The sequence below is a fragment of the Portunus trituberculatus genome, chromosome 10 (assembly GCF_017591435.1).
Source record: "Portunus trituberculatus isolate SZX2019 chromosome 10, ASM1759143v1, whole genome shotgun sequence".
Classification (NCBI taxonomy): domain Eukaryota; kingdom Metazoa; phylum Arthropoda; class Malacostraca; order Decapoda; family Portunidae; genus Portunus; species Portunus trituberculatus.
The window spans coordinates 11583922-11610757 of NC_059264.1; the positions used below are offsets into that span (position 1 = coordinate 11583922).

Sequence of the window (26836 nt, forward strand, 5' to 3'; positions counted from 1 at the left end):
CTTACCTTGAATTGTTGGTGTGATTAGACGATTTTATTGACATTAGGAAGGATCTATGGAGGTCAGAAGATTAATCGCCACAGTCTTCACTATTCTAATCCCCACATAAGTTGCTGAAGCTGTATAGAATCGCCATATAGAAACCAAAAAAAAAAATAAAAACGTGTCATGATACTGAAGAAATTAAAAGATTACAAAATATATTCTTTCCCATCAGTACAGTAACCGCCATGACCTGTACACCACTCAACCACGCCTCCATTTATTGACACGCCTCATATAATTGTACTGTAGTCTAAGGAAATATACTCCTTCACCTATTCTTTCTTCACTCTCCACTCTCTACGACCAAAACTCTCCATATCCACCAGCATCATTGTATTTGCCAGCCTCACTACCCGCCATGGTCGTCACTGGGGATGCCTGATTGCCCCATTTTCAGTGTTAGGTATGTCGTTCACCTCCATTAAAGAAACTTCGATCTCTTCAGTTCTGTCAGCAATGGAAGTTTCGGTGCTCTACATCATCCTCATCGCTATTTAGAATGCCTTCTTCACCATGAACCAAACCCCATTCTCTGAGTGAAAGAGGATGCGTTCAATTACAAATCAAACCAGCACAGTAGGATCTAGTTTTTCCTGCTTCAGATCTCCAACTATCTGCTTTCTTCCATACCATCAGAAAATAAATAGTCAATATGTGACAACGGAACTTTCTTACACAAGACGAATGGCGGGAGAGGAAAAGGCGGCCAGGAGGCATCCCCTTGACATTCCCAGTGTACTCATTCTTCTGTTTCAGAGAGATGACCCTAATCATAGCTACAGTACTATTCATCTTCACCATCAGACTATACACCGTTAAAGGCTGCCCGACATTCCCCGTCAGTAGCCACCGCCACCACCACCACCACCACCACCACAACTCAAAACAATAACTAAAACAAGACCGCCACTACCATCACCACCAGCGTCTCACAACTATATAAGCCGCGCCGCCTCTCCGTCACCACCATTCACACTCCTTCTTCCTGCACCAACATGGCCTGCAAGGTGGGTTGGCTTCCCACACTAACACACACCAGGACCTGCCTCACACACACGCCACCTGCCTCACACGCCTCACTAACGCTCACCTCATTTCTCACACTCACAGCTCCTCCTCGTCCTGGCCGCCCTCGTGGCCCTCTCCGCCGCCTCCTACGTGCCCCAAGACTCCTATAGAGCAGTAAGTAAACAAGCCTGCCTCACCCTCTCCTCACCCTCACCCTCACCCTCACCACCCTCTCTTTCTGGGCCAACACTTTCCCTCAGCACCCTTACTCCTCCTCCCGCAGGCGCCCGCTAACTATGACTTCAACTGGGCCGTCAACGACGCTGCTTCCGGCAACAACTACGCCCACCAGGAGGCCCGCGACGGAGACAACACGCAGGGATACTACTTCGTGCAGCTGCCCGACGGTCGCCTGCAGAAGGTCACCTATTCTGTGCAGGGCGACTCAGGCTTCCTGGCCGAGGTCACTTACGAGGGCGAGGCCCAGTACCCACAGCAGGGATACGGCGCCCCAGCCAGGCACCCGACGCCCACCTACGGCACCCCTGGCCCGCACTACGCCCGCTGAGCACACTTTCCTCCCTCCCGACGCTAGGACCCGCACCCCACCACCGCCACTCATTCCTCACCCCTTTCTGTATTTATTGACTCCCTCCGTGCATAACTTGCAATAAAGACAAGGCAAGCATTCCAGCCCTTTCTATCCTCATCCAGTCCCCTTCACCACCTCCGCACCAGGGACACCCTTACACTCACACGAGAGTCTTATCAACAACATACTAGGAATCTTGGCATCAAGTACTAAATCCTCTTTCCTTTACTTCGCCTTCAACACTGCTGTGTCCACCACTCGCTCCAGCTCGTGATATCCTACTTTTCCTTAAGTGTCTGGAACACTTTCTATCTCTCTTTTTCTCTTTGTCATTCTTTTTCTCCTTCTCTTTGGAAGTACTTCAGTAAATATATTCATTCAGAAATTAAACACGAGTCAGATTGACTGACACTGAAAGCAACAGTGGAGTACAATCAGACCGGAAGGAAGCCCACACAGACGGATGTGAAGCACAACAGGCAGCGGCAGGAGAGAAACACGTGATGGCAGGTCAGGTCATTGATAAACCAACATGGCAAAGGACAGCCTGAATAGCGCTGCGCCGGGACTGGCGGGCCACGCTGCTTGAAAGAACATAAAAAAGTAAACTAATAAACAATTAAAGAGCTGTAAAACAATAATCTATTTAAAGATTTTGTTTTAAGTCAGCATTTCTATAATTAGAAGGAAATGTGTCATGAAAGAACGCCATAAGCAGCTTCACCAAATCCAATAGAGCAAAGAATTGAGGTACGCTCACTGTGGTAACAACCATCGCGGTGCTGGACCTTTCCTGGCTGGTTTGACACCACCACCCCGTCAGTGTCGCACACCACAATGCGAGGCGGTGGCCCGCTGGCTGAGGCAGAGGAACACTGCGGCCTGGTGGTGGGGATGGGTCACGGAACCCACACTGCCTCGTGTCGCCAGCACACCTCTAACTTTAACCCTCCAGCCTCACAGTGTGTGTCTCCACTGCTGTGTGGTCAAATGCTCGCAGAATTTGTTTGAATTCTAAAGTTACATTTAGCACAAAGGTCACACCTATCAGGATGTTCTTGAGGAAAATACCACTTTTTCATAAATACATGACCTATAGACTCGTAGCTAGCTGGTGAGTCAGTGTGACCACTTGCAAGACAGCACGGACATGGCAAGTCTGTGCATGAAAGGATGACATCGCAGCCAAGCCGCGGGCCAGTCATGCCAAGAAAGGCGTGTTGGCGGAATGTAATAGCATAAAGGTAAGCAACAAAGGCCAATATCAAAACTTCAAACAGTATCATAAGTATATTCATATATGGTATGAATAAATTTAACGTTACTTATACGCATAATGAAATACCTTTCTTAGAGATATTTTATAGTCATCCTTCTTTGATGTTTCCTGTATATGTACAAGAAAAATGAAAAATTTTTTGAGCTAGTGACGGTTCAGTGTCCCTCTGTGCCTTATGCGCCACAGCTTGCCCAACAAAACCAATACAGGGCAGTGAAGAGTGACACCCCATCAAATCCACAAAAATCATAGAAGTTAAAAATTCTTCAATAACATTTGCCACGCAGAAAAAAAAACGAGAGAGCCTCAAAAACATCATAAAACTATCTGCTTGTTGCCAAGCGCATTTCAACTTTCGTGCCAAATCAGTATGTCTTCATGGGTCAGGTCCGAACACTGGCACCCAGTGTTGTGTTAGAGATGGGGCACAATGTTCTCTGTGACGCCACAGAGTTTGGCGTGATGGCATTTCCAGGAGCGTGTCCTACATCTTCACATAAACATGCTCCATTGTATTCCTATTCGCGAATTTGCCATTAATCGTCTTTCTTGATCTTCAATCAAAGAATAACATCGTTACCTTCACTAACCTCGTTTTCACGATCACTGTTAATCTACAGCATCTGGTCAGCGATTGCTACTCTTCCTCACCAAGGGAACGTTGTGTCAAGGGCTGTCTGGCTTTCCCCCTCACCACTACCACCACCACCACCACCAGCAGCGTCTCACCACAATATAAGCCGCGCTGCTTCTCCGTCACCACCATTCACACTCCTGCCTCCTGCACCAACATGGCCTGCAAGGTGGGTTGGCTTCCTACACTAACACACACTTCACACACACGCCACCTGCCTCACACGCCTCACTAACGCTCACCTCATTCCTCACACCCACAGCTCCTCCTCGTCCTGGCCGCCCTCGTGGCCCTCTCATCCGCCTCCTACGTGCCCCAGGACTCTTATGGAGCAGTAAGTACACCAGCCTGTCTCACCCTCCCCTCACCCTTACCCTCACCCTCACCCTCACCACCCTCTCTTCTTGGGCCAATACTTCCCCTCAGCATTCTTACTCCTCCTCCCGCAGGCGCCCGCCAACTATGACTTCAACTGGGCCGTCAACGACGCTGCTTCCGGCAACAACTACGCCCACCAGGAGGCCCGCGACGGAGACAACACGCAGGGATACTACTTTGTGCAGCTGCCCGACGGTCGCCTGCAGAAGGTCACATACTCTGTGCAGGGAGACTCAGGCTTCCTGGCCGAGGTCACTTACGAGGGCGAGGCCCAGTACCCACAGCAGGGATACGGCGCCCCCGCCAGGCACCCGACGCCCACCTACGGCACCTCTGGCCCGCACTACGCCCGCTGAGCACACTTCCCTCCCTCCCGACGCCAGGACCCGCACCCCCTCATCGCCACTCATTCCTCACCCCTTTATGTATTTATTGACTCCCTCCGTGCATAACTTGCAATAAAGACAAGGCAAGCATTCCAGCCCTTTCTATCCTCATCCAGTCCCCTTCACCACCTCCACACCAGGGACACCCTTACACTCACACGAGAATCTCATCAACCACATATTAGTGTTCGGGTCAGGAATCTTGGCATCAAGTACTAAATCCTCTTCCCTTTACTTCGCCTTCAACACTGCTGTGTCCACCATTTGCTCCAGCTCGTGATATCCTACTTTTCCTTAAGTGTCTGGAACACTTTCTATCTCTCTTTTTCTCTTTGTCATTCATTTTCTCCTTCTCTTTGGAAGTTATTCAGTGAATATATTCATTCAGAAATTAAACACGAGTCAGACTGATTGACACTGAAAGGAATGGTGGAGTACAAACAGACCGGAAGGAAGCCCACACAGACGGACGTAAAGCACAGTAGGCAGCGGCAGATGAGAAACACGTGATGGCAGGTCAGATCATTGATAAACCAACATGGCAAAGGACAGCCTGAATAGCGCTGCGCCGGGATTGGCGGGCAACGCTGCTTGAAAGAACATACAAAAGTAAACTAATAAACAATTAAAGAACTGTAAAACAATAATCTATTTAAAGATTTTGTTTTAAGTCAGCATTTCTGTAATTAGAAGGAAATGTGTCATGAAAGAATGCCATAAACAGCCTCACCAAATCCAAGAAAGCAAAGAATTAAGGTACGATCACTGTGGTAACAACCATCGCGGTGTTGGACATTTCTTGGCTGGTTTGACACGACCAGTGTCGCACACCACAATGCTCCTCCTCGTCCTGGCCGCCCTCATGGCCCTCTCCACCGCCTCCTACGTGCCATAGGACTCCTATGGAGCAGTAAGTATACCAGCCTGCCTCACCCTCCCCTCAACTTCACCCTCACCCTCACCACCCTCTCATCCTGGGCCAACCCTTCCCCTCAGCACCCTTACTCCTCCTCCCGCAGGCGCCCGCCAACTATGACTTCAAATGGGCCGTCAACGACGCTGCTTCCGGCAACAACTAAGCCCACCAGGAGGCCCGCGACGGAGACAACACGCAGGGATACTACTTCGTGCATCTGCCCGACGGTCGCCTGCAGAAGGTCACCTACTCTGTGCAAGGCGACTCAGGCTTCCTGGCCGAGGTCACATACGAGGGCGAGGCCCAGTACCCCCAGCAGAGATACGGCCCCTCCGCCAGGCACCCGATCCGACCTACGGCACCCCTGGCTCGCACTACCCCCGTTGAGCAAACTTCCCTCCCTCCCGACGCCAGGATCCGCACCCCTTCACCGCCACTCATTCCTCACTTCTTTCTGTATTTATTGACTCCCTCCGTGCATAACTTGCAATAAAGACAAGGCAAGCATTCACGCTTTTTCTGTCCTCACCAATTCTCCTCTCCCTTTTGCTGCTGTTGCTGCTGTTACCAATTCATTTGTAGAGATTTATTTTCCAAGACACTCATCTGCTGCATAGCGTGTCTTCTCCTCCTTCCTGATACTAACGAGTTTCTCATGTTTTTTTTTTTTCTCCAGTTTCTTTTTCTATATAGAAATTTGTCACAAAATGCCTTTTTCTCTATTTTCATTCATAACCTAAGAATATACAATAAGACGTGAAAAGTTTCATCATAAAAATCAAACAAACTAAAACCAAAAGAAGAGTTTGACAAATTAATTAAAAAGAATAATGAACACAATTAAATATTGACCAACATATGAAACAATGCGTCCTCCTCAGCAATGGGAAATATACAATGAAACGGCTTTTTCTTCTGGTGATGGCAGATTGAAATAACGCCATGTCAAGGGCTGCCTGGCTTTCCCCTTCAGCAGCGACACACCACCACCACCACTATCACTGCCACCACGCCGCTATATAAGCCGCGCCGCTTCTCCGTCACCACCATTCACACTCCTGCCTCCTGCACCAACATGGCCTGCAAGGTGGGTTGGCTTCCTACACTAACACACACCAGGACCTGCCTCACACACACGCCACCTGCCTCACACGCCTCACTAACGCTCACCTCATTCCTCAAATCCACAGCTCCTCCTCGTCCTGGCCGCCCTCGTGGCACTCTCCGCCGCCTCCTACGTGCCCCAGGACTCCTATAGAGCAGTAAGTACACCAGCCTGCCTCACCCTCTCCTCACCGTCACCCTCACCCTCACCACCCTCTCTTCCTGGGCCTACACTTGCCTTCAACACCTTTATTCCTCCTCCCACAGGCGCCCGCTAACTATGACTTCAACTGGGCCGTCAACGACGCTGCTTCCGGCAACAACTACGCCCACCAGGAGGCCCGCGACGGAGACAACACGCAGGGATACTACTTCGTGCAGCTGCCCGACGGTCGCCTGCAGAAGGTTACCTACTCTGTGCAGGGCGACTCAGGCTTCTTGGCCGAGGTCACTTACGAGGGCGAAGCACAGTACCCACAGCAGGGATACGGCGCCCCCGCCAGGCACCCGACGCCCACCTACGGCACTCCTGGCCCGCACTACGCCCGATGAGCACACTTCCCTCCCTCCTGACGCCAGGACCCGCACCCCCTCACCGCCACTCATTCCTCACCCCTTTATGTATTTATTGACTCCCTCCGTGCATAACTTGCAATAAAGACAAGGCAAGCATTCCAGCCCTTTCTATCCTCATCCAGTCCCCTTCACCACCTCCGCACCAGAGACACCCTTACACTCACACGAGAATCTCATCAACCACATATTAGTGTTCGGGTCAGGAATCTTGGCATCAAGTACTAAATCCTCTTCCCTTTACTTCGCCTTCAACACTGCTGTGTCCACCATTTGCTCCAGCTCGTGATATCCTACTTTTCCTTAAGTGTCTGGAACACTTTTTATCTCTCTTTTTCTCTTTGTCATTCATTTTCTCCTTCTCTTTGGAAGTTATTCAGTGAATATATTCATTCAGAAATTAAACACGAGTCAGACTGACTGACACTGAAAGGAATGGTGGAGTACAAACAGACCGGAAGGAAGCCCACACAGACGGACGTAAAGCACATTAGGCAGCGGCAGATGAGAAACACGTGATGGCAGGTCAGATCATTGATAAACCAACATGGCAAAGGACAGCCTGAATAGCGCTGCGCCGGGATTGGCGGGCAACGCTGCTTGAAAGAACATACAAAAGTAAACTAATAAACAATTAAAGAACTGTAAAACAATAATCTATTTAAAGATTTTGTTTTAAGTCAGCATTTCTGTAATTAGAAGGAAATGTGTCATGAAAGAATGCCATAAACAGCCTCACCAAATCCAAGAAAGCAAAGAATTAAGGTACGATCACTGTGGTAACAACCATCGCGGTGTTGGACATTTCTTGGCTGGTTTGACACGACCAGTGTCGCACACCACAGTGCTCCTCCTCGTCCTGGCCGCCCTCGTGGCCCTCTCCACCGCCTCCTACGTGCCATAGGACTCCTATGGAGCAGTAAGTATACCAGCCTGCCTCACCCTCCCCTCAACTTCACCCTCACCCTCACCACCCTCTCATCCTGGGACAACCCTTCCCTTCAGCACCCTTACTCCTCCTCCCGCAGGCGCCCGCCAACTATGACTTCAAATGGGCCGTCAACGACGCTGCTTCCGGCAACAACTAAGCCAACCAGGAGGCCCGCGACGGAGACAACACGCAGGGATACTACTTCGTGCAGCTGCCCGACGGTCGCCTGCAGAAGGTCACCTACTCTGTGCAAGGCGACTCAGGCTTCCTGGCCGAGGTCACATACGAGGGCGAGGCCCAGTACCCCCAGCAGAGATACGGCCCCTCCGCCAGGCACCCGATCCGACCTACGGCACCCCTGGCTCGCACTACCCCCGTTGAGCAAACTTCCCTCCCTCCCGACGCCAGGATCCGCACCCCTTCACCGCCACTCATTCCTCACTTCTTTCTGTATTTATTGACTCCCTCCGTGCATAACTTGCAATAAAGACAAGGCAAGCATTCACGCTTTTTCTGTCCTCACCAATTCTCCTCTCCCTTTTGCTGCTGTTGCTGCTGTTACCAATTCATTTGTAGAGATTTATTTTCCAAGACACTCATCTGCTGCATAGCGTGTCTTCTCCTCCTTCCTGATACTAACGAGTTTCTCATGTTTTTTTTCTCCAGTTTCTTTTTCTATAATGAAATTTGTCACAAAATGCCTTTTTCTCTATTTTCATTCATAACATAAGAATATACAATAAGACGTGAAAAGTTTCATCATAAAAATCAAACAAACTAAAACCAAAAGAAGAGTTTGACAAATTAATTAAAAAGAATAATGAACACAATTAAATATTGACCAACATATGAAACAATGCGTCCTCCTCAGCAATGGGAAATATACAATGAAACGGCTTTTTCTTCTGGTGATGGCAGATTGAAATAACGCCATGTCAAGGGCTGCCTGGCTTTCCCCTTCAGCAGCGACACACCACCACCACCACTATCACTGCCACCACGCCGCTATATAAGCCGCGCCGCTTCTCCGTCACCACCATTCACACTCCTGCCTCCTGCACCAACATGGCCTGCAAGGTGGGTTGGCTTCCCACACTAACACACACCAGGACCTGCCTCACACACACGCCACCTGCCTCACACGCCTTACTAACGCTCACCTCATTCCTCACACCCACAGCTCCTCCTCGTCCTGGCCGCCCTCGTGGCACTCTCCGCCGCCTCCTACGTGCCCCAGGACTCCTATAGAGCAGTAAGTACACCAGCCTGCCTCACCCTCTCCTCACCGTCACCCTCACCCTCACCACCCTCTCTTCCTGGGCCTACACTTGCCTTCAACACCCTTACTCCTCCCTCCGCAGGCGCCCGCTAACTATGACTTCAACTGGGCCGTCAACGACGCAGCTTCCGGCAACAACTACGCCCACCAGGAGGCCCGCGACGGAGACAATACGCAGGGATACTACTTCGTGCAGCTGCCCGACGGTCGTCTGCAGAAGGTTACCTACTCTGTGCAGGGCGACTCAGGCTTCTTGGCCGAGGTCACTTACGAGGGTGAAGCACAGTACCCCCAGCAGGGATACGGCGCCCCCGCCAGGCACCCGACGCCCACCTACGGCACTCCTGGCCCGCACTACGCCCGATGAGCACACTTCCCTCCCTCCCGACGCCAGGACCCGCACCCCCTCACCGCCACTCATTCCTCACCCCTTTATGTATTTATTGACTCCCTCCGTGCATAACTTGCAATAAAGACAAGGCAAGCATTCCAGCCCTTTCTATCCTCATCCAGTCCCCTTCACCACCTCCGCACCAGGGACACCCTTACACTCACACGAGAGTCTAATGAACAACATACTAGTGTTCGGGTCAGGAATCTTGGCATCAAGTACTAAATCCTCTTCCCTTTACTTCGCCTTCAACACTGCTGTGTCCACCATTTGCTCCAGCTCGTGATATCGTACTTTTCCTTAAGTGTCTGGAACACTTTCTATCTCTCTTTCTCTTTGTCATTCTTTTTCTCCTTCTCTTTGGAAGTTCTTCAGTGAATATATTCATTCAGAAATTAAACACGAATCAGATTGGCTGACACTGAAAGCAACGGTGGAGTACAAACACAGGAAGGAAGCCCACACAGACGGATGTGAAGCATAGCAGGCAGCGGCATGAAAGAAACACGTGATGGCAGGTCAGGTCATTGATAAACCAACATGGCAAAGGACACCCTGCATAGCGCTGCGCCAGGACTGGCGGGCCAGGCTGCTTGAAAGAACATAAAAAAGTAAACTAATAACCAATTAAAGAGCTGTAAAACAATAATCTACTTAAAGATTTTATTTTAAGTCAGCATTTCTATAATTAGAAGGAAATGTGTCATGAAAGAACGCCATAAGCAGCTTCACCAAATCCAAGAGAGCAAAGAATTGAGGTACAATCACTGTGGTAACAACCACAACCCCGTCAGTGTCGCACACCACAATGCGAGGCGGTGGCCCGCTGGCTGAGGCAGAGGAACACTGCGGCCTGGTGGTGGGGATGGGTCACGGGAACCCACACTGCCTCGTGTCGCCAGCACACCTCTAACTTTAACCCCCAGCCTCACAGTGTGTGTCTCCACTGCTGTGTGGTCAAATGCTCGCAGAATTTGTTTGAATTCTAAAGTTACATTTAGCACAAAGGTCACACCTATCAGGATGTTCTTGAGGAAAATACCACTTTTTCATAAATACATGACCTAAAGACTCGTAGCTAGCTGGTGAGTCAGTGTGACCACTTGCAAGACAGCTCGGACATGGCAAGTCTGTGCATGAAAGGATGACATCGCAGCCAAGCCGCGGGGCGAGTCATGCCAGGAATGGCGTGTTGGCGGAATGTAATAGCATAAAGGTAAGCAACAAAGGCCAATATCAAAACTTCAAACAGTATCATAAGTATATTCATATATGGTATGAATAAATTTAACGTTACTTATACGCATAATTAAATACCTTTCTTAGAAATATTTTATAATCATCATTCTTTGATGTTTTCTGTATATGTACAAGAAAAATGATTTTTTTTTATGAGCCAGGGACGGTTCAGTGTGCCTCTGTGCTTTATGCGCCACAGCTTGCCCAACAAAACCAATATAGGGCAGTGAAGAGTGACACCCCATCAAAACCACAAAAATCATAAAAGTTAAAAATTCTTCAATAACATTTGCCACGCAGAAATAAAAACAAGAGAGCCTCAAAAAACATCATAAAACTATCTTCTTGTTGCCCAGCACATTTCAACTTTCGTGCCAAATGAGTATGTTTTCATGGGTCAGGTCCGAAACACTGGCACCCAGTGTTGTGTTAGAGATGGGGCAGAGTGTTCTCTGTGACGCCACAGAGTTTGGCGAGATGGCATTATCAGAAGCGTGTCCTACATCTTCACATAAACATGCTCCATTGTATTCCTATTCGTGAATTTGCCATTAATCGTCTTTCTTGATCTTCAATCAAAGAATAACATCGTTACCTTCACTACCCTCTTTTTCACGATCACTGTTCATCTACAGCATCTGGTCAGCGATTGCTACTCTTCCTCACCAAGGGAACGTTGTGTCAAGGATGTCTTGCTTTCCCCCTCACCACTACTACCGCCACCACCACCACCAGCGTCTCACCACAATATAAGCCGCGCTGTTTCTCCGTCACCACCATACACAATCCTGCCTCCTGCACCAACATGGCCTGCAAGGTGGGTTGGCTTCCCACACTAACACACACCAGGACCTGCCTCATACACACGCCACCTGCCTCACACACCTCACTAACGCTCACCTCATTCCTCACACCCACAGCTCCTCCTCGTCCTGGCCGCCCTCGTGGCCCTCTCATCCGCCTCCTATGTGCCCCAGGACTCCTATGGAGCAGTAAGTACACCAGCCTGCCTCACCCTCCCCTCACCCTCACCTTCACCCTCACCATCCTCTCTTCCTGGGCCAACACTTCCCCTCAGCACCCTTACTCTTCCTGCCGCAGGCGCCCGCCAACTATGACTTCAACTGGGCCGTCAACGACGCTGCTTCCGGCAACAACTACGCCCACCAGGAGGCCCGTGATGGAGACAACACGCAGGGATACTACTTCGTGCAGCTGCCCGACGGTCGCCTGCAGAAGGTCACCTACTCTGTGCAGGGCGACTCAGGCTTCTTGGCCGAGGTCACATACGAGGGCGAGGCCCAGTATCCCCAGCAGGGATACGGCGCCCCCGCCAGGCACCCGACGCCCACCTACGGTACCCCTGGCCCGCACTACGCCCGCTGAACACACTTCCCTCCCTCCCGACGCCAGGACCCGCACCCCCTCACTGCCACTCATTCCTCACCCCTTTCTGTATTTATTGACTCCCTCCGTGCATAACTTGCAATAAAGACAAGGCAAGCATTCCAGCCCTTTCTATCCTCATCCAGTCCCCTTCACCACCTCCGCACCAGGGACACCCTTACACTCCCACGAAAGTCTCATCAACAACATACTAGTGTTCGGGTCAGGAATCTTGGCATCAAGTACTAAATCCTCTTCCCTTTACTTCGCCTTTAACACTGCTGTGTCCAGTGTCCACCACTTGCTCCAGCTCGTGATATCCTACTTTTCCTTAAGTGTCTGGAACACTTTCTATCTCTCTTTTTCTCTTTGTCATTCTTTTTCTCCTTCTCTTTGGAAGTTCTTCAGTGAATATATTCATTCAGAAATGAAACACGACATGACATTGAAAGCAACGGTAGAGTACAAACAGACCGAAAGGAAGCCCACACAGACGTACGTGAAGCACAGCAGGCAGCGGGAAAAGAGAAACACGTGATGGCAGGTCAGGTCATTGATAAACCAACATGGCAAAGGACAGCCTGAATAGCGCTGCGCCGGGACTGGCGGACCACGCTGCTTGAAAGAACATACAAAAGTAAACTAATAAACATTTAAAGAACTGTAAATCAATAATCTATGTAAAGATTTTGTTTTAAGTCTGCATTTATATATCTAGAAGGAAATGTGTCACGAAAGAATGCCATAAGCAGCTTTACCAAATCCAAGAGAGCAAAGAATTGAGGTACGATCACTGTGGTAACAACCATCGCGGTGCTGGACCTTTCCTGGCTGGTTTGACACCACCAGTGTCGCACACCACAATGCTCCTCCTCCTCCTGGCCGCCCTCATGGTCCTCTCCACCGCCTCCTACGTGCCCCAGGACTCCTACGGAGCGGTAAGTATACCGGCCTGCCTCATCCTCCCCTTAACCTCACCCTCACCCTCACCACCCTCTCTTCCTGGGCCAACCCTTCCCCTCAGCACCCATACTCCTCCTCCCGCAGGCGCCCGCCAACTATGACTTCAACTGTGCCGTCATCGACGCTGCTTCCGGCAACAACTACGCCCACCAGGAGGCCCGCGACGGAGACAACATTCAGGGATACTACTTCGTGCAGCTGCCCGATGGTCGCCTGCAGAAGGTCACCTACTCTGTGCAGGGCGACTCAGGCTTCCTGGCCGAGGTCACTTACGAGGGCGAGTCCCAGTACCCCCAGCAGAGATACGGTTCCCCCGCCAGGCACCCGACGCCGACCTATGGCACCCCTGGCTCGCACTACCCCCGTTGAGCAGACTTCCCTCCCTCCCGACGCCAGGATCCGCACCCCCTCACCGCCACTCATTCCTCACTTTTTCTGTATTTATTGACTCCCTCCGTGCATAACTTGCAATAAAGACAAGGCAAGCATTCACGCTTTTTCTGTCCTCACCAATTCTCCTCTCCCTTTTGCTGCTGTTGCTGCTGTTACCAATTCATTCGTAGAGATTTATTTTCCAAGACACTCATCTGCTGCATAGCGTGTCTTCTCCTCCTTCCTGATACTAACGAGTTTCTCATGTTTTTTTTTTTCTCCAGTTTCTTTTTCTATAATGAAATTTGTCACAAAATGCCTTTTTCTCTATTTTCATTCATAACCTAAGAATATACAATAAGACGTGAAAAGTTTCATCATAAAAATCAAACAAACTAAAACCAAAAGAAGAGTTTGACAAATTAATTAAAAAGAATAATGAACAGAATTAAATATTGACCAACATATGAAACAATGCGTCCTCCTCAGCAATGGGAAATATACAATGAAACGGCTTTTTCTTCTGGTGATGGCAGAGTAAAATAACGCCATGTCAAGGGCTGCTTGGCTTTCCCCTTCAGCAGCGACACACCACCACCACCACTATCACTGCCACCACGCCGCTATATAAGCCGCGCCGCCTCTCCGTCACCACCATTCACGCTCCTGCCTCCTGCACCAACATGGCCTGCAAGGTGGGTTGGCTTCCCACACTAACACACACCAGGACCTGCCTCACACACACGCCACCTGCCTCACACGCCTCACTAACGCTCACCTCATTCCTCACACCCACAGCTCCTCCTCGTCCTGGCCGCCCTCATGGCACTCTCCGCCGCCTCCTACGTGCCCCAGGACTCCTATAGAGCAGTAAGTACACCAGCCTGCCTCACCCTCTCCTCACCGTCACCCTCACCCTCACCACCCTCTCTTCCTGGGCCTACACTTGCCCTCAACACTCTTACTCCTCCCTCCGCAGGCGCCCGCTAACTATGACTTCAACTGGGCCGTCAACGACGCTGCTTCCGGCAACAACTACGCCCACCAGGAGGCCCGCGACGGAGACAACACGCAGGGATACTACTTCGTGCAGCTACCCGACGGTCGCCTGCAGAAGGTCACCTACTCTGTGCAGGGCGACTCAGGCTTCTTGGCTGAGGTCACTTACGAGGGCGAGGCACAGTACTCCCAGCAGGGATACGGCGCCCCCACCAGGCACCCGACGCCCACCTACGGAACCCCTGGCCCGCGCTACGCCCGCTGAGCACACTTCCCTCCCTCCCGACGCCAGGACCCGCACTCGCTCACCGCCACTCATTCCTCACCCCTTTCTGTATTTATTGACTCCCTCCGTGCATAACTTGCAATAAAGACAAGGCAAGCATTCATCCTTTCGTTGCATTCCTCTTCCTGCTGACAACTCTTGTTACCAACACTATGTCAGCATCAGCAGTTCATCCAGCCTCTCTGTTCTCTGCCTTGTGATAGTCTGTGACGCGCCTCACGAGGGTGACTTCTGTTTTCTACCTTGTTAATGAGCCTGCAAATTATTTTTCCTTTTCATTGCCGCTTTATAGGACCAGAACACGGGGATGGCGTTGATGGATTTACAAAAAACCTCCAAGTGTTTCAAGCAGACGATCAGTGACTTTATTCATGATTATTCAATGAAACTTATGTGAAACATTTCAAACATTTAATTATAGCAGTATATTTATAAAATAGGGTAATTACTTATATCATATCTAGTTTTTAATGTTGTGCATCTGTAACTTGCCTTTAGGAAGCAGAGCTTTTCAGGCAAAGGTTCTTTACTATATTTTTGTCTTCGGAGGTTAAAAAACTGAGACCAAGTGACCCTTTAACGGCATGTGTTGAGGTTTCCCGGCCAATCGTCGCTCCTGACACCGTCAAAAATAAACTTACGTAAACGTGAAAATTAAGATATTATTTAATTACTTAATGGATATACACCGTCCAGTCTTCACAACAGCTGCTGCATCATGACACTAAAACCATCCACAAGCACGGGGACTGGCAACTACGTGTGCACTTTTTTCCCATCTTACATAAAAAAGCAGACCAATCATAACAACGGCATTACGAAATTCCGTTGATCAGATGAAACAGTGATGCATGTCAAGAGGAAGACATCATGAGGACACAAAATAAGGAATGCAGAACACCACACGCAGTAAAGTACAGGACAGCGAACCACTTCAGTAAAACAGCCACCCACATTTGTTTAAGAAAATAAGTATTGATCACAAACTGAGCTCAGTAACTCAAAATGTTAAAAACCTATATTCTGTGACGTGTTTTTTTTTTTTTTTTTACAAAATAAAACATCAAAGTTTTACATTAAGTTGTCATTTCCTGGTGTGTCCTTCCCTAAATGACAAACTGAATGAAACGATATCGAAACTAACATCAGGCAACACTGATGTGAGACGCAGCAGAGACATGAAATACGGCGCATTCAGTGTGATGGTTATTTTTTCCTTTTTTCTTATCTAGGTGTTGTAGTGCCCGCAGCCTCATCCTTGGATCTTGGGTGGCCGCTCCCTGCACGTCATGGTAGTCAGAATATTCACGCAGCGCCTTAAAATATCTCCTACCACTCCCTATCACTCCAGGCTACCAAGACAGCATTGGCGTCATCTGGTTGCAAAACTGCCAAGGCTCCCTTATTATCCCCTGCTATGTTCGCACCTAGACAGCATTTACGTTACCTCTTGGCAAGGCTGCCAAGCCAGGGCAGGTCTGTGCACAGGAGGATGACATCGCAGCCACACCGCGGGGCGAATAATGCCACAAATAGTGTGTTGGCGGAATGTAATTATATAAAGGTAAGCAAAAATTATCAATGTCTAAACTTCAAACAATATCATAAGTATGTTCATATATGGTATGCATAAATTCAGTGTTACTTATACGAATAATGAAACACCTTTCACAGAGATATTTTATAGTAATCATTCTTTGATGTTTCCTGCGTATGTACAAGAGGGCTGAAAAAAGTTTATGACCCAGGACTGTTCAGTGTGCCTCTGTGCCTTATGCACTGCAACCTGCTCAACAAAACCATTACAGGGCAGTGAAGAGTGACAACACATCAATCACACAAAAATCATAAAAGTTGCAAGTTCTTTCAATAATATTTGCTAAGTAGAAGAAAAAGAAAAAAGAGAGCCTCAAAATTTGCCATTCATCGTCTTGATCTTTAATCAAAGAATAACATCGTTACCTTCACTACCCTCATTTTCACGATCACTGTTAATCTACAGCATCTGCTACTCTTCCTCACCAAGGGAACGTTGTGTCAAGGGCTGTCTGGCTTTCCCTCTCACCATTACCACCACCACCAACACCACCAGCGTCTCACCGCTATATAAGCCGCGCCGCCTCTCCGTCACCACCATTCACACTCCTGCCTCCTGCACCAACATGGCCTGCAAGGTGGGTTGGCTTCCCACACTAACACACACCAGGACCTGCCTCATACACACGACACCTGCCTCACATGTCTCACTAACGCTCACCTCATTTCTCACACCCACAGCCCCTCTTCGTCCTGGCCGCCCTCGTGGCCCTCTCCGCCGCATCTTACGTGCCCCAGGACTCCTATGGAGCAGTAAGTACACCAGCCTGCCTCGCCCTCCCTTTACCCTCACCCTCACCCCACACCACCCTCTCTTCCTTGGCCAACATTTGTCCTCAACACCCTTACTCCTCCTCCCGCAGGCGCCCGCTAACTATGACTTCAACTGGGCCGTCAACGACGCTGCTTCCGGCAACAACTACGCCCACCAGGAGGCCCGCGACGGAGACAACACGCAGGGATACTACTTCGTGCAGCTACCCGACGGTCGCCTGCAGAAGGTCACCTACTCTGTGCAGGGCGACTCAGGCTTCTTGGCTGAGGTCACTTACGAGGGCGAGGCACAGTACTCCCAGCAGGGATACGGCGCCCCCACCAGGCACCCGACGCCCACCTACGGAACCCCTGGCCCGCGCTACGCCCGCTGAGCACACTTCCCTCCCTCCCGACGCCAGGACCCGCACTCACTCACCGCCACTCATTCCTCACCCCTTTCTGTATTTATTGACTCCCTCCGTGCATAACTTGCAATAAAGACAAGGCAAGCATTCATCCTTTCGTTGCATTCCTCTTCCTGCTGACAACTCTTGTTACCAACACTATGTCTGCATCAGCAGTTCATCCAGCCTCTCTGTTCTCTGCCTTGTGATAGTCTGTGACGCGCCTCACGAGGGTGACTTCTGTTTTCTACCTTGTTAATGAGCCTGCAAATTATTTTTCCTTTTCATTGCCGCTTTATAGGACCAGAACACGGGGATGGCGTTGATGGATTTACAAAAAACCTCCATGTGTTTCAAGCAGACGATCAGTGACTTTATTCATGATTATTCAATGAAACTTATGTGAAACATTTCAAACATTTAATTATAGCAGTATATTTATAAAATAGGGTAATTACTTATATCATATCTAGTTTTTAATGTTGTGCATCTGTAACTTGCCTTTAGGAAGCAGAGCTTTTCAGGCAAAGGTTCTTTACTATATTTTTGTCTTCGGAGGTTAAAAAACTGAGACCAAGTGACCCTTTAACGGCATGTGTTGAGGTTTCCCGGCCAATCGTCGCTCCTGACACCGTCAAAAATAAACTTACGTAAACGTGAAAATTAAGATATTATTTAATTACTTAATGGATATACACCGTCCAGTCTTCACAACAGCTGCTGCATCATGACACTAAAACCATCCACAAGCACGGGGACTGGCAACTACGTGTGCACTTTTTTCCCATCTTACATAAAAAAGCAGACCAATCATAACAACGGCATTACGAAATTCCGTTGATCAGATGAAACAGTGATGCATGTCAAGAGGAAGACATCATGAGGACACAAAATAAGGAATGCAGAACACCACACGCAGTAAAGTACAGGACAGCGAACCACTTCAGTAAAACAGCCACCCACATTTGTTTAAGAAAATAAGTATTGATCACAAACTGAGCTCAGTAACTCAAAATGTTAAAAACCTATATTCTGTGACGTGTGTTTTTTTTTTTTTTTACAAAATAAAACATCAAAGTTTTACATTAAGTTGTCATTTCCTGGTGTGTCCTTCCCTAAATGACAAACTGAATGAAACGATATCGAAACTAACATCAGGCAACACTGATGTGAGACGCAGCAGAGACATGAAATACGGCGCATTCAGTGTGATGGTTATTTTTTCCTTTTTCTTATCTAGGTGTTGTAGTGCCCGCAGCCTCATCCTTGGATCTTGGGTGGCCGCTCCCTGCACGTCATGGTAGTCAGAATATTCACGCAGCGCCTTAAAATATCTCCTACCACTCCCTATCACTCCAGGCTACCAAGACAGCATTGGCGTCATCTGGTTGCAAAACTGCCAAGGCTCCCTTATTATCCCCTGCTATGTTCGCACCTAGACAGCATTTACGTTACCTCTTGGCAAGGCTGCCAAGCCAGGGCAGGTCTGTGCACAGGAGGATGACATCGCAGCCACACCGCGGGGCGAATAATGCCACAAATAGTGTGTTGGCGGAATGTAATTATATAAAGGTAAGCAAAAATTATCAATGTCTAAACTTCAAACAATATCATAAGTATGTTCATATATGGTATGCATAAATTCAGTGTTACTTATACGAATAATGAAACACCTTTCACAGAGATATTTTATAGTAATCATTCTTTGATGTTTCCTGCGTATGTACAAGAGGGCTGAAAAAAGTTTATGACCCAGGACTGTTCAGTGTGCCTCTGTGCCTTATGCACTGCAACCTGCTCAACAAAACCATTACAGGGCAGTGAAGAGTGACAACACATCAATCACACAAAAATCATAAAAGTTGCAAGTTCTTTCAATAATATTTGCTAAGTAGAAGAAAAAGGAAAAAGAGAGCCTCAAAATTTGCCATTCATCGTCTTGATCTTTAATCAAAGAATAACATCGTTACCTTCACTACCCTCATTTTCACGATCACTGTTAATCTACAGCATCTGGTCAGCGATTGCTACTCATCCTCACCAAGGGAACGTTGTGTCAAGGGCTGTCTGGCTTTCCCTCTCACCATTACCACCACCACCAACACCACCAGCGTCTCACCGCTATATAAGCCGCGCCGCCTCTCCGTCACCACCATTCACACTCCTGCCTCCTGCACCAACATGGCCTGCAAGGTGGGTTGGCTTCCCACACTAACACACACCAGGACCTGCCTCATACACACGACACCTGCCTCACATGTCTCACTAACGCTCACCTCATTTCTCACACCCACAGCCCCTCTTCGTCCTGGCCGCCCTCGTGGCCCTCTCCGCCGCATCTTACGTGCCCCAGGACTCCTATGGAGCAGTAAGTACACCAGCCTGCCTCGCCCTCCCTTTACCCTCACCCTCACCCCACACCACCCTCTCTTCCTTGGCCAACATTTGTCCTCAACACCCTTACTCCTCCTCCCGCAGGCGCCCGCTAACTATGACTTCAACTGGGCCGTCAACGACGCTGCTTCCGGCAACAACTACGCCCACCAGGAGGCCCGCGACGGAGACAACACGCAGGGATACTACTTCGTGCAGCTACCCGACGGTCGCCTGCAGAAGGTCACCTACTCTGTGCAGGGCGACTCAGGCTTCCTGGCCGAGGTCACTTACGAGGGCGAGGCCCAGTACCCACAGCAGGGATACGGCGCCCCGCCAGGCACCCGACGCCCACCTACGGCACCCCTGGCCCGCACTACGCCCGCTGAGCGCACTTCCCTCCCTCCCGACGCCAGGACCCGCACCCCCTCATCGCCACTCATTCCTCACTCCCTTCTGTATTTATTGACTCCCTCCGTGCATAACTTGCAATAAAGACAAGGCAAGCATTCCAGCCCTTTCTATCCTCATCCACTGCCCCTCACCTCTTCCTCGTCTCCTCCTCCTCCCTTACACTGACACGAGAGTCTTGGCATCGTGCATTAAATCCTCTTCATTTTACTTCGATTTCAACACTGCTGTGTCCACCACTTACCCTTGGGCGCCCGCAGAAAAAAAAAGCGCAAAGGGTGTGGGGGGGCAGGGTGAAGACCTGGTTAAGGGCAACAATGAGTGATGAACGCATCTCCGGCCTATATGTGCCTAGTATCCACAGTGACAAAGTGAACAGCCAGATAACTGAGATAATCAACACGGTAATTGAAAAGTTTGGCACAATTCCCCGATGACTCCAATTCCTGTTCCAACAATAGTACTAGTAATAGTCAAGAAACCTGAGTAATACAATAATTACTGTAATAAACAGGTCATAAATGTACATGCTAATTTATTAATTTTCTATTTTCTATGTAGTTTTTTTATTCATTTTGGATTTTCTTGCTTTTTGAAAATTTTCTCTAAATTACAGGTTGGTGCAAATGCCACCCTCCTCTCTACCCATCCCCTTGTAGACGCCCATGCACTCTCCCCTGGTTCGTGCTCTCATCTTCCTTAAAGCGTCTAGAAAACTTTAGTCTTTTCATCCTTTGCTTCCCACAATCTGAACACAACTTAGCGCTTACTAAAATATCTTTTTTTTTTTTTTTTTTTGTCAGCGCAGCAGGGGAGGCGAGGAAGAAACATTACATGGTGTAATTCGCCTTGCAGTAGGTTATATTTTTTTATTAGAATATTATGGGAACATAATTTTGGATCATGTCAAGATTAGTGAACCCATTCATGGCAGGATTCGCTATTCTTGACCTGAGGACGTATGGGTTCGCTATTCTTGCCATGAGAATAATCGGGTTCGCTATTCTTAACATGAACACTGGTACTTCGGTACCAGACATTTCAATAAATGCTTAAATTCCAGCTTCTATTTACTAGTTAACCATTATGAACCCTCACTAGTTTAATAGCTTTTTTCATATACTGGTTTTAATTTCTGGATTCAGATATCCAGGAACTCTCAAAGTAGCCAGGGTCTGCAGTACGTTTACGGATATTGTGAAATCAATACTCTCTGCCTAAGCTTTTGTTTATTAGATAAAGGTTAGGTTAGGTTAGGTTAGGTTAACCTAACCTAACCTGTCCATATTATTCTCATTACTATATAATCTTCATAAGCTATTGTTTACTATATACAGGTCAGGTTAGGTTACGCTAGGCTAATCTAACCAATTCTAACCTTACCTACCCGTATTATTTTCATTAGTGCCATATAATTTCTGTTAGACATTTCTATATTTCGATTTCAAAATTGTCACTAATACAAGGGACGTCGATGATGAGTGAAGCAAAAGTCGTAATTGCAACAACGTTTCATCTGTCTGCCCGGAAACGTTTTGAAATCTGGATTCCTTAAGAGACCAGGCGTGACATATACAGTGGAATGTTACCAGACATCAAAGCAGGCACTTCTCGATTCTAACACCACTCTTAAATTGTACCAGTTACCGAGTTCACATCAGTTACAGAATCACGTGGTCACGAAGTGGGTGTCAAAAGTAACACACGCATCACCTGTGTCAGAGTTCAAGGAAGGAGATTCATTTGAGACACGGAGTTGCAAGCTTTTCAGTCTTTGTGTATATTGTGTCGACTTTATAATTATATGATGTGATATGTAAAGAAGAAAAACTTTACCTTCCCCTCACCATCATAATCCAAGATTCTTTTGCACTACGTGTCACTGCTGAGAACGCGGATCCTTTACACTGGGTCTGTGGTGCAGTGCTCGGCTCGCGACGCAAAGGTTTGAATTCGATCCTGGCTTTCGGGAATATCTTACCAGTGTTAAACGAACACTTGAGACTTGTGGGAATGAGGACAGGAAGAGTCTTCGTTGCTTTGTTCACTATATATGTTCAAGATATGCACAGAAACTCTAGACTGTTCTCTTCGTTCTTGTCTCTGGGGTGAGTCAGCCCTCCACGCAACCATTCTATCAGTCTATCGTGTGAGGGAACTGCGTGCGTCGATGCTTAGCCAACACTCTTGATTATGATGAGCCAGACGAGATTGCTAACTGAACACACTTAACACACTTAACAGACTCAATTGCTACATCTCACCTGGTCAGTTCGTCGCGATATGATAAGTATTACTATTATTATTATTATTATTATTATTATTATTATTATTATTATTATCATTATTATTATTATTACTATCATTATTATTATTATTATTATAACTATCGTCATTACTAGCATTTATATTAGTAGTAAACCGGTTGATTGAGAGAAACTGCAGCCAAACGACTTCCAAAACACACACACACACACACACACACACACACACACACACACTCATTGGTACATTGAGGCTTTGGCAATTTCTCAAAGTGTGGGAATATCTACACATTTCACTTACATCAACTTACATACCAGTGTACAATGCAAGGCGTGATGGGGGTGTGGCTATGTGGGGGTGCGTGGTATACTGACGGGGTGAGCAGATCTGGGGCTGAGAGAGTGCTTACAATTACAAAGGAACGCACCAGCAACAGACCTTGAGCTCCTGACCGTGCTGGAGTAAAAAGTGACAGCTTTACCGCTGCGGAGAATTTAATTGGTCTTCTAGTAATGGGGGCTGCTTAACCCCTTGAGTACCATGACGCATTTCAATATTAATTTTGTTTGCTATTTAATGATTTTATACACCTTCAAAACTTATGTGGGGGATTAAAATAGAGAAGACTGGCTTTTAATTTTCTGATCTCCATAGATCCTTCCTAATCTCAATAAAATTGGTCCAATTGTACAGAAATCTCATGGTAAAAATGTGTTCCAGTATTGAATGTGTTTGTGTGTGTAATTCACCTCGGTCGTCTGCTGGTCACCCAGCCAGTCTTCCCCATTACGGAGCAAGCTTAGAGCTCATAGACCGATCTTCGGGTAGGACTGAGACCACAATACACTCCACACACCGGGAAAGCGAGGCCACAACCTCTAGTTACATCCCGTACCTATTTACTGCTGGGTGAACAGGGGCCACACATTAAAAGGCTTGCCCATTTGCCTCTCCGCCTACGGGATTCGAACCCGGACCCTCTCGAGTGTGAGTCGAGCGTGTTAACCACTACACTACGCGGTGTGTGTGTGTGTGTGTGTGTGTGTGTGTGTGTGTGTGTGTGTGTGTGTGTGCCTTAATTTTCCCTTCCACTCAACGATTGTTATTTATCGTCAGTATTAGAATGATGAATCAAGGGTTGCTTGGCTTTCCCCAACAGCAGCGACCACCACCACCACTGCCACCAGGCCACCAACGTCACTACGCCACTATATAAGCCGCGCCGCCTCTCTCCGTCACCACCATTCACACTCCTGCACCAACATGGCTTGCAAGGTGGGTTGGACTCCCACGCTGAGGCGTCTTTGACAGGAAGCCGACGAAGGCGTGTTTTCGCAACCAATGGCCGCCGTCACTCAGCATTGAGCATTCTTTCAAATAACAGCTTTCACACGGACACACGGAGTAACACTTAAATCGTCCATAATCCATCAGTTTACGGCGTTACACTAGATTAAAAAGAAAATACTAACGTTTCCAGTAAAAAGGAAAATATAATGAAAAGTGAAAGCAGAAAACCTTACTTTGTGAAGTAAAAAAAAAAAATAAGCATTTATCAATTTGTGATCCAAACAGTGATGATAGAAGCAGTAAAGTGAGAGGAGGAACACCCAATGATGAAACTGAAAAGTTCTTCAAATGAAAGTTTGCTAATAAATCATTATTTTTATAATAAATAAAATAAATATAATACAGTCCATTCTAAATACCGAAATTTTGGTGCACAAGTATTCTGCTCCAAGTATCTCTTTTCATCTCTGTCTTTGTGAACAAAACAAAGGAGAACAGCTCCTCCTTTGACACCATTATATAGTAGAATGACAAACATGACAGGAATAGAACGAGTCATTGGCAGTCACTGGTTGCTTCCATTTACAAGACAATAACACACTCAGTTTATCAGCATTTGCCACACCAGTGTCGTCGGGGTTATTGGGTCTAACAAAGTCCAATACTTGCCTTACACACACGCCACCTGCCTCACACACACGCCACCTGCCTCACACGCCTCACTAACGCTCACCTCATTCCTTACACTCACAGCTCCTCCTCGTCCTGGCCGCCCTAGTGGCCCTCTCCGCCGCCTCCTACGCGCCTCAGGACTCCTATAGAGCAGTAAGTATACCAGCCTGCCTCACCCTCCCCTCACCGTCACCTTCACACTCATCACCCTCTCTTCCTGGGCCAACACTTGCCCTCAACACTCTTACTCCTCCTCCCGCAGGCGCCCGCCAACTATGACTTCAACTGGGCCGTCAACGACGCTGCTTCCGGCAACAACTACGCCCACCAGGAGGCCCGCGACGGAGACAACACGCAAGGATACTACTTCGTGCAGCTGCCCGACGGTCGCCTGCAGAAGGTCACCTACTCTGTGCAGGGCGACTCAGGCTTCCTGGCCGAGGTCACTTACGAGGGCGAGGCCCAGTATCCCCAGCAGGGATATGGCGCTCCTGCCAGGCACCCGACTCCGACCTACGGCACCCCTGGCCCGCACTACGCCCGCTGAGCAAACTTCTCTCCCTCCCGGCGACGGCAGGATCCACACCCCCTCACTGCCACTCATTCCTCACCCTTTTCTGTATTTATTGATTCCCTCTGTGCATAACTTGCAATAAAGACAAGGCAAGCATTCCAGCCTTTTGTTGACTCCCTTCTGCTGCTGCCAACACTGGTTGCAAACACTAATACCTCCGTTTTGGCATCAACAGTTCATCAAGCAAGCTTGTTTTGTGCCATGTGGCAGTCTCTGGCGCGTTTCATGGCGGAGACTTGTGTTTTCCATCTTATCAATGAGTCTCCTTATCATTACAGCTTTCTAAGACAAAGCCGCAGGCAAGGCCTTGCTGGCTTAATAGAAAACCTGCAGGCGTTTCAAGCAGACGTTCAGTGACTCTTTCATGAGTGTTCAATGAAAGATTCTCTGATAAAAGTTAATAAGCTGAAGGCAAGAGACCCTTCAACAGAAATTGTTGGTGTCCCGGCCAGTCGTCGCTCTTGACATCGTAAAAGAAAAATCAAGTAAACGTGAAAATTAAGAAATTATTAAAGTGATCATTAGAGAGTAAAGACACACCGTCCACTCCTCACACCAGCTGCTGCATCATCACATATAACTGTCCAAAAGCACGGAGAGTGGCAACTATGTATATGTGCCTTTTTTAACTCTTTCTGTTGCCCTTGGTCAGTTTAACCGTCTTACATATAAAAGCAGACCATTCATGAGAAAAGCGTTACGACATTCCATTGATAAGATGAAATAGGAATGTATGTGAAGAGGAAGAACTTATGAGGGCACAAAATAAGGAATGCACAACATGACATACAGTAAAGTACAGGAGAGCGAACCACTTTAGCAAAATAGCCACCGGGATTTGTTTAAGAAATTTATCCGTGAAAATATGGAGTTTGATGCTTTTTATCGTATAGAAAATTTATCATATTGCAAAAACAGATTCTTAACATTCTGAGCTACTAAGCTCAGTATGTGATAAATTTTCTATACGATATAAAGCATCAAACTCCATTTTTTCATTTCCGGGTCTGTCTTTCACTAAGTGACAAACTGAATGAAATGAAACCGACAATAACGTAAGACAACACTAATATAAGACGCACCAACGACAAGAGAAAGAGCAGAATCACAGATCGGACTGTAAAACGTCCTTTATCTTTTTTTTTCTAATGTCAGTGTTGTAGTGCCCGACTCTTCCTTGGGTTTGGGTAGACGGTCACTGCCAGTGATGGTCGAGTCAGAATATTCACGCGGTGCCTTAAAATGCCACACCCTATCACTCCCTGCTACGCAGGCACCAAGACAGCATTGGTGTCACCTGGTGGCAAGGCTGCCCATTCCTGCTATGTTCGCAGAAAAAGTCTAGATGTTACCTCTTGGCAAGGTTGTCCAGCCAATACGAGAGGATGACATCGCAGTCACGCCGCGAGGCGAGACATGCCAAGAATGGCGTGTTGCGGAATGTAATTGTGTAAAAGGTAATCAACAATGGGCAATGTCAAAACTTCAAATAATGTCATGACTATATTCATATGAGGCGTGAAAAAAAAAATTCTCTCTTACTTATACCACATAATGAAACACCTTTCATACAGATATCTTAGTCATATTCTTTGATATTTCTTATGTATGTATAAGAAAGCGGAAAAATGTTTATGAGCTTGGACGGTTCAGTGTGTCCCTGTGCCTTGAGCAGCACAGCTTCTCCAACAAAACAATACAGGGCAGTGAAGAGAGACACCACATCACCCACAC

The 26836-nt window shown here is 47.8% G+C and overlaps 8 protein-coding genes and 1 pseudogene across 12 annotated transcripts; all 9 read left to right on the forward strand.

Annotated features, from left to right (window-relative positions):
• The first annotated feature begins 1026 nt into the window (after positions 1 to 1026).
• Positions 1027 to 4412, forward strand: LOC123502207 (cuticle protein 19.8-like). Of its 3 annotated transcripts, none has more exons than XM_045251455.1 (3): positions 1027 to 1052; positions 1156 to 1227; positions 1337 to 1741. In XM_045251455.1, the coding sequence occupies exons 1-3, from the start codon at positions 1041 to 1043 to the stop codon at positions 1619 to 1621; spliced, it is 369 nt and encodes a 122-aa protein (XP_045107390.1). In that variant the 5' UTR covers positions 1027 to 1040; the 3' UTR covers positions 1622 to 1741. The 3 variants fall into 3 exon arrangements, with proteins under 3 accessions (XP_045107390.1, XP_045107389.1, XP_045107388.1); XM_045251454.1 differs by lacking the exons at positions 1156 to 1227; positions 1337 to 1741 and adding exons at positions 3821 to 3892; positions 4008 to 4412 and having other exon boundaries at positions 1036 to 1052; XM_045251453.1 differs by lacking the exons at positions 1027 to 1052; positions 1156 to 1227; positions 1337 to 1741 and adding exons at positions 3701 to 3727; positions 3821 to 3892; positions 4008 to 4412.
• A 336-nt stretch (positions 4413 to 4748) lies between these two features.
• LOC123502045 lies at positions 4749 to 5776 on the forward strand (annotated as a pseudogene).
• Positions 5777 to 6291: 515 nt separating this feature from the next.
• LOC123502211 (cuticle protein 19.8-like) lies at positions 6292 to 7001 on the forward strand. Its single transcript, XM_045251462.1, has 3 exons — positions 6292 to 6325; positions 6429 to 6500; positions 6610 to 7001. Exons 1-3 carry the CDS (start codon positions 6314 to 6316, stop codon positions 6892 to 6894), a joined length of 369 nt encoding a protein of 122 aa, XP_045107397.1. The 5' UTR covers positions 6292 to 6313; the 3' UTR covers positions 6895 to 7001.
• A 432-nt stretch (positions 7002 to 7433) lies between these two features.
• LOC123502046 lies at positions 7434 to 8333 on the forward strand. Its single transcript, XM_045251198.1, has 2 exons — positions 7434 to 7440; positions 8005 to 8333. The coding sequence occupies exons 1-2, from the start codon at positions 7434 to 7436 to the stop codon at positions 8331 to 8333; spliced, it is 336 nt and encodes a 111-aa protein (XP_045107133.1).
• Positions 8334 to 8889: 556 nt separating this feature from the next.
• LOC123502210 (cuticle protein 19.8-like) lies at positions 8890 to 9604 on the forward strand. The gene is made up of 3 exons (XM_045251461.1): positions 8890 to 8923; positions 9027 to 9098; positions 9208 to 9604. The coding sequence occupies exons 1-3, from the start codon at positions 8912 to 8914 to the stop codon at positions 9490 to 9492; spliced, it is 369 nt and encodes a 122-aa protein (XP_045107396.1). The 5' UTR covers positions 8890 to 8911; the 3' UTR covers positions 9493 to 9604.
• Positions 9605 to 11548: 1944 nt separating this feature from the next.
• LOC123502208 (cuticle protein 19.8-like) lies at positions 11549 to 14860 on the forward strand. 3 transcript variants are annotated; one of them, XM_045251458.1, is made up of 3 exons: positions 11549 to 11572; positions 11676 to 11747; positions 11857 to 12248. In XM_045251458.1, the coding sequence occupies exons 1-3, from the start codon at positions 11561 to 11563 to the stop codon at positions 12139 to 12141; spliced, it is 369 nt and encodes a 122-aa protein (XP_045107393.1). In that variant the 5' UTR covers positions 11549 to 11560; the 3' UTR covers positions 12142 to 12248. The 3 variants fall into 3 exon arrangements, with proteins under 3 accessions (XP_045107393.1, XP_045107392.1, XP_045107391.1); XM_045251457.1 differs by lacking the exons at positions 11676 to 11747; positions 11857 to 12248 and adding exons at positions 14275 to 14346; positions 14456 to 14860 and having other exon boundaries at positions 11559 to 11572; XM_045251456.1 differs by lacking the exons at positions 11549 to 11572; positions 11676 to 11747; positions 11857 to 12248 and adding exons at positions 14138 to 14171; positions 14275 to 14346; positions 14456 to 14860.
• A 2048-nt stretch (positions 14861 to 16908) lies between these two features.
• LOC123502206 (cuticle protein 19.8-like) lies at positions 16909 to 18105 on the forward strand. The gene is made up of 3 exons (XM_045251452.1): positions 16909 to 16935; positions 17039 to 17110; positions 17221 to 18105. The coding sequence occupies exons 1-3, from the start codon at positions 16924 to 16926 to the stop codon at positions 17503 to 17505; spliced, it is 369 nt and encodes a 122-aa protein (XP_045107387.1). The 5' UTR covers positions 16909 to 16923; the 3' UTR covers positions 17506 to 18105.
• Positions 18106 to 19683: 1578 nt separating this feature from the next.
• LOC123502194 (cuticle protein 19.8-like) lies at positions 19684 to 20412 on the forward strand. Its single transcript, XM_045251434.1, has 3 exons — positions 19684 to 19710; positions 19814 to 19885; positions 19996 to 20412. The coding sequence occupies exons 1-3, from the start codon at positions 19699 to 19701 to the stop codon at positions 20383 to 20385; spliced, it is 474 nt and encodes a 157-aa protein (XP_045107369.1). The 5' UTR covers positions 19684 to 19698; the 3' UTR covers positions 20386 to 20412.
• Positions 20413 to 23820: 3408 nt separating this feature from the next.
• LOC123502209 (cuticle protein 19.8-like) lies at positions 23821 to 25171 on the forward strand. Its single transcript, XM_045251460.1, has 3 exons — positions 23821 to 23841; positions 24610 to 24681; positions 24791 to 25171. The coding sequence occupies exons 1-3, from the start codon at positions 23830 to 23832 to the stop codon at positions 25073 to 25075; spliced, it is 369 nt and encodes a 122-aa protein (XP_045107395.1). The 5' UTR covers positions 23821 to 23829; the 3' UTR covers positions 25076 to 25171.
• The last annotated feature ends 1665 nt before the right edge of the window (positions 25172 to 26836 follow it).

Coding starts and splice junctions, on each gene's coding strand:
- LOC123502207 (XM_045251455.1), top strand. Junction 1,228..1,336: donor CCCAAGACTCCTATAGAGCA/GTAAGTAAACAA, acceptor CTCCTCCCGCAG/GCGCCCGCTAACTATGACTT.
- LOC123502211 (XM_045251462.1), top strand. Junction 6,501..6,609: donor CCCAGGACTCCTATAGAGCA/GTAAGTACACCA, acceptor CTCCTCCCACAG/GCGCCCGCTAACTATGACTT.
- LOC123502210 (XM_045251461.1), top strand. Junction 9,099..9,207: donor CCCAGGACTCCTATAGAGCA/GTAAGTACACCA, acceptor CTCCCTCCGCAG/GCGCCCGCTAACTATGACTT.
- LOC123502208 (XM_045251458.1), top strand. Junction 11,748..11,856: donor CCCAGGACTCCTATGGAGCA/GTAAGTACACCA, acceptor TTCCTGCCGCAG/GCGCCCGCCAACTATGACTT.
- LOC123502206 (XM_045251452.1), top strand. Junction 17,111..17,220: donor CCCAGGACTCCTATGGAGCA/GTAAGTACACCA, acceptor CTCCTCCCGCAG/GCGCCCGCTAACTATGACTT.
- LOC123502194 (XM_045251434.1), top strand. Junction 19,886..19,995: donor CCCAGGACTCCTATGGAGCA/GTAAGTACACCA, acceptor CTCCTCCCGCAG/GCGCCCGCTAACTATGACTT.
- LOC123502209 (XM_045251460.1), top strand. Junction 24,682..24,790: donor CTCAGGACTCCTATAGAGCA/GTAAGTATACCA, acceptor CTCCTCCCGCAG/GCGCCCGCCAACTATGACTT.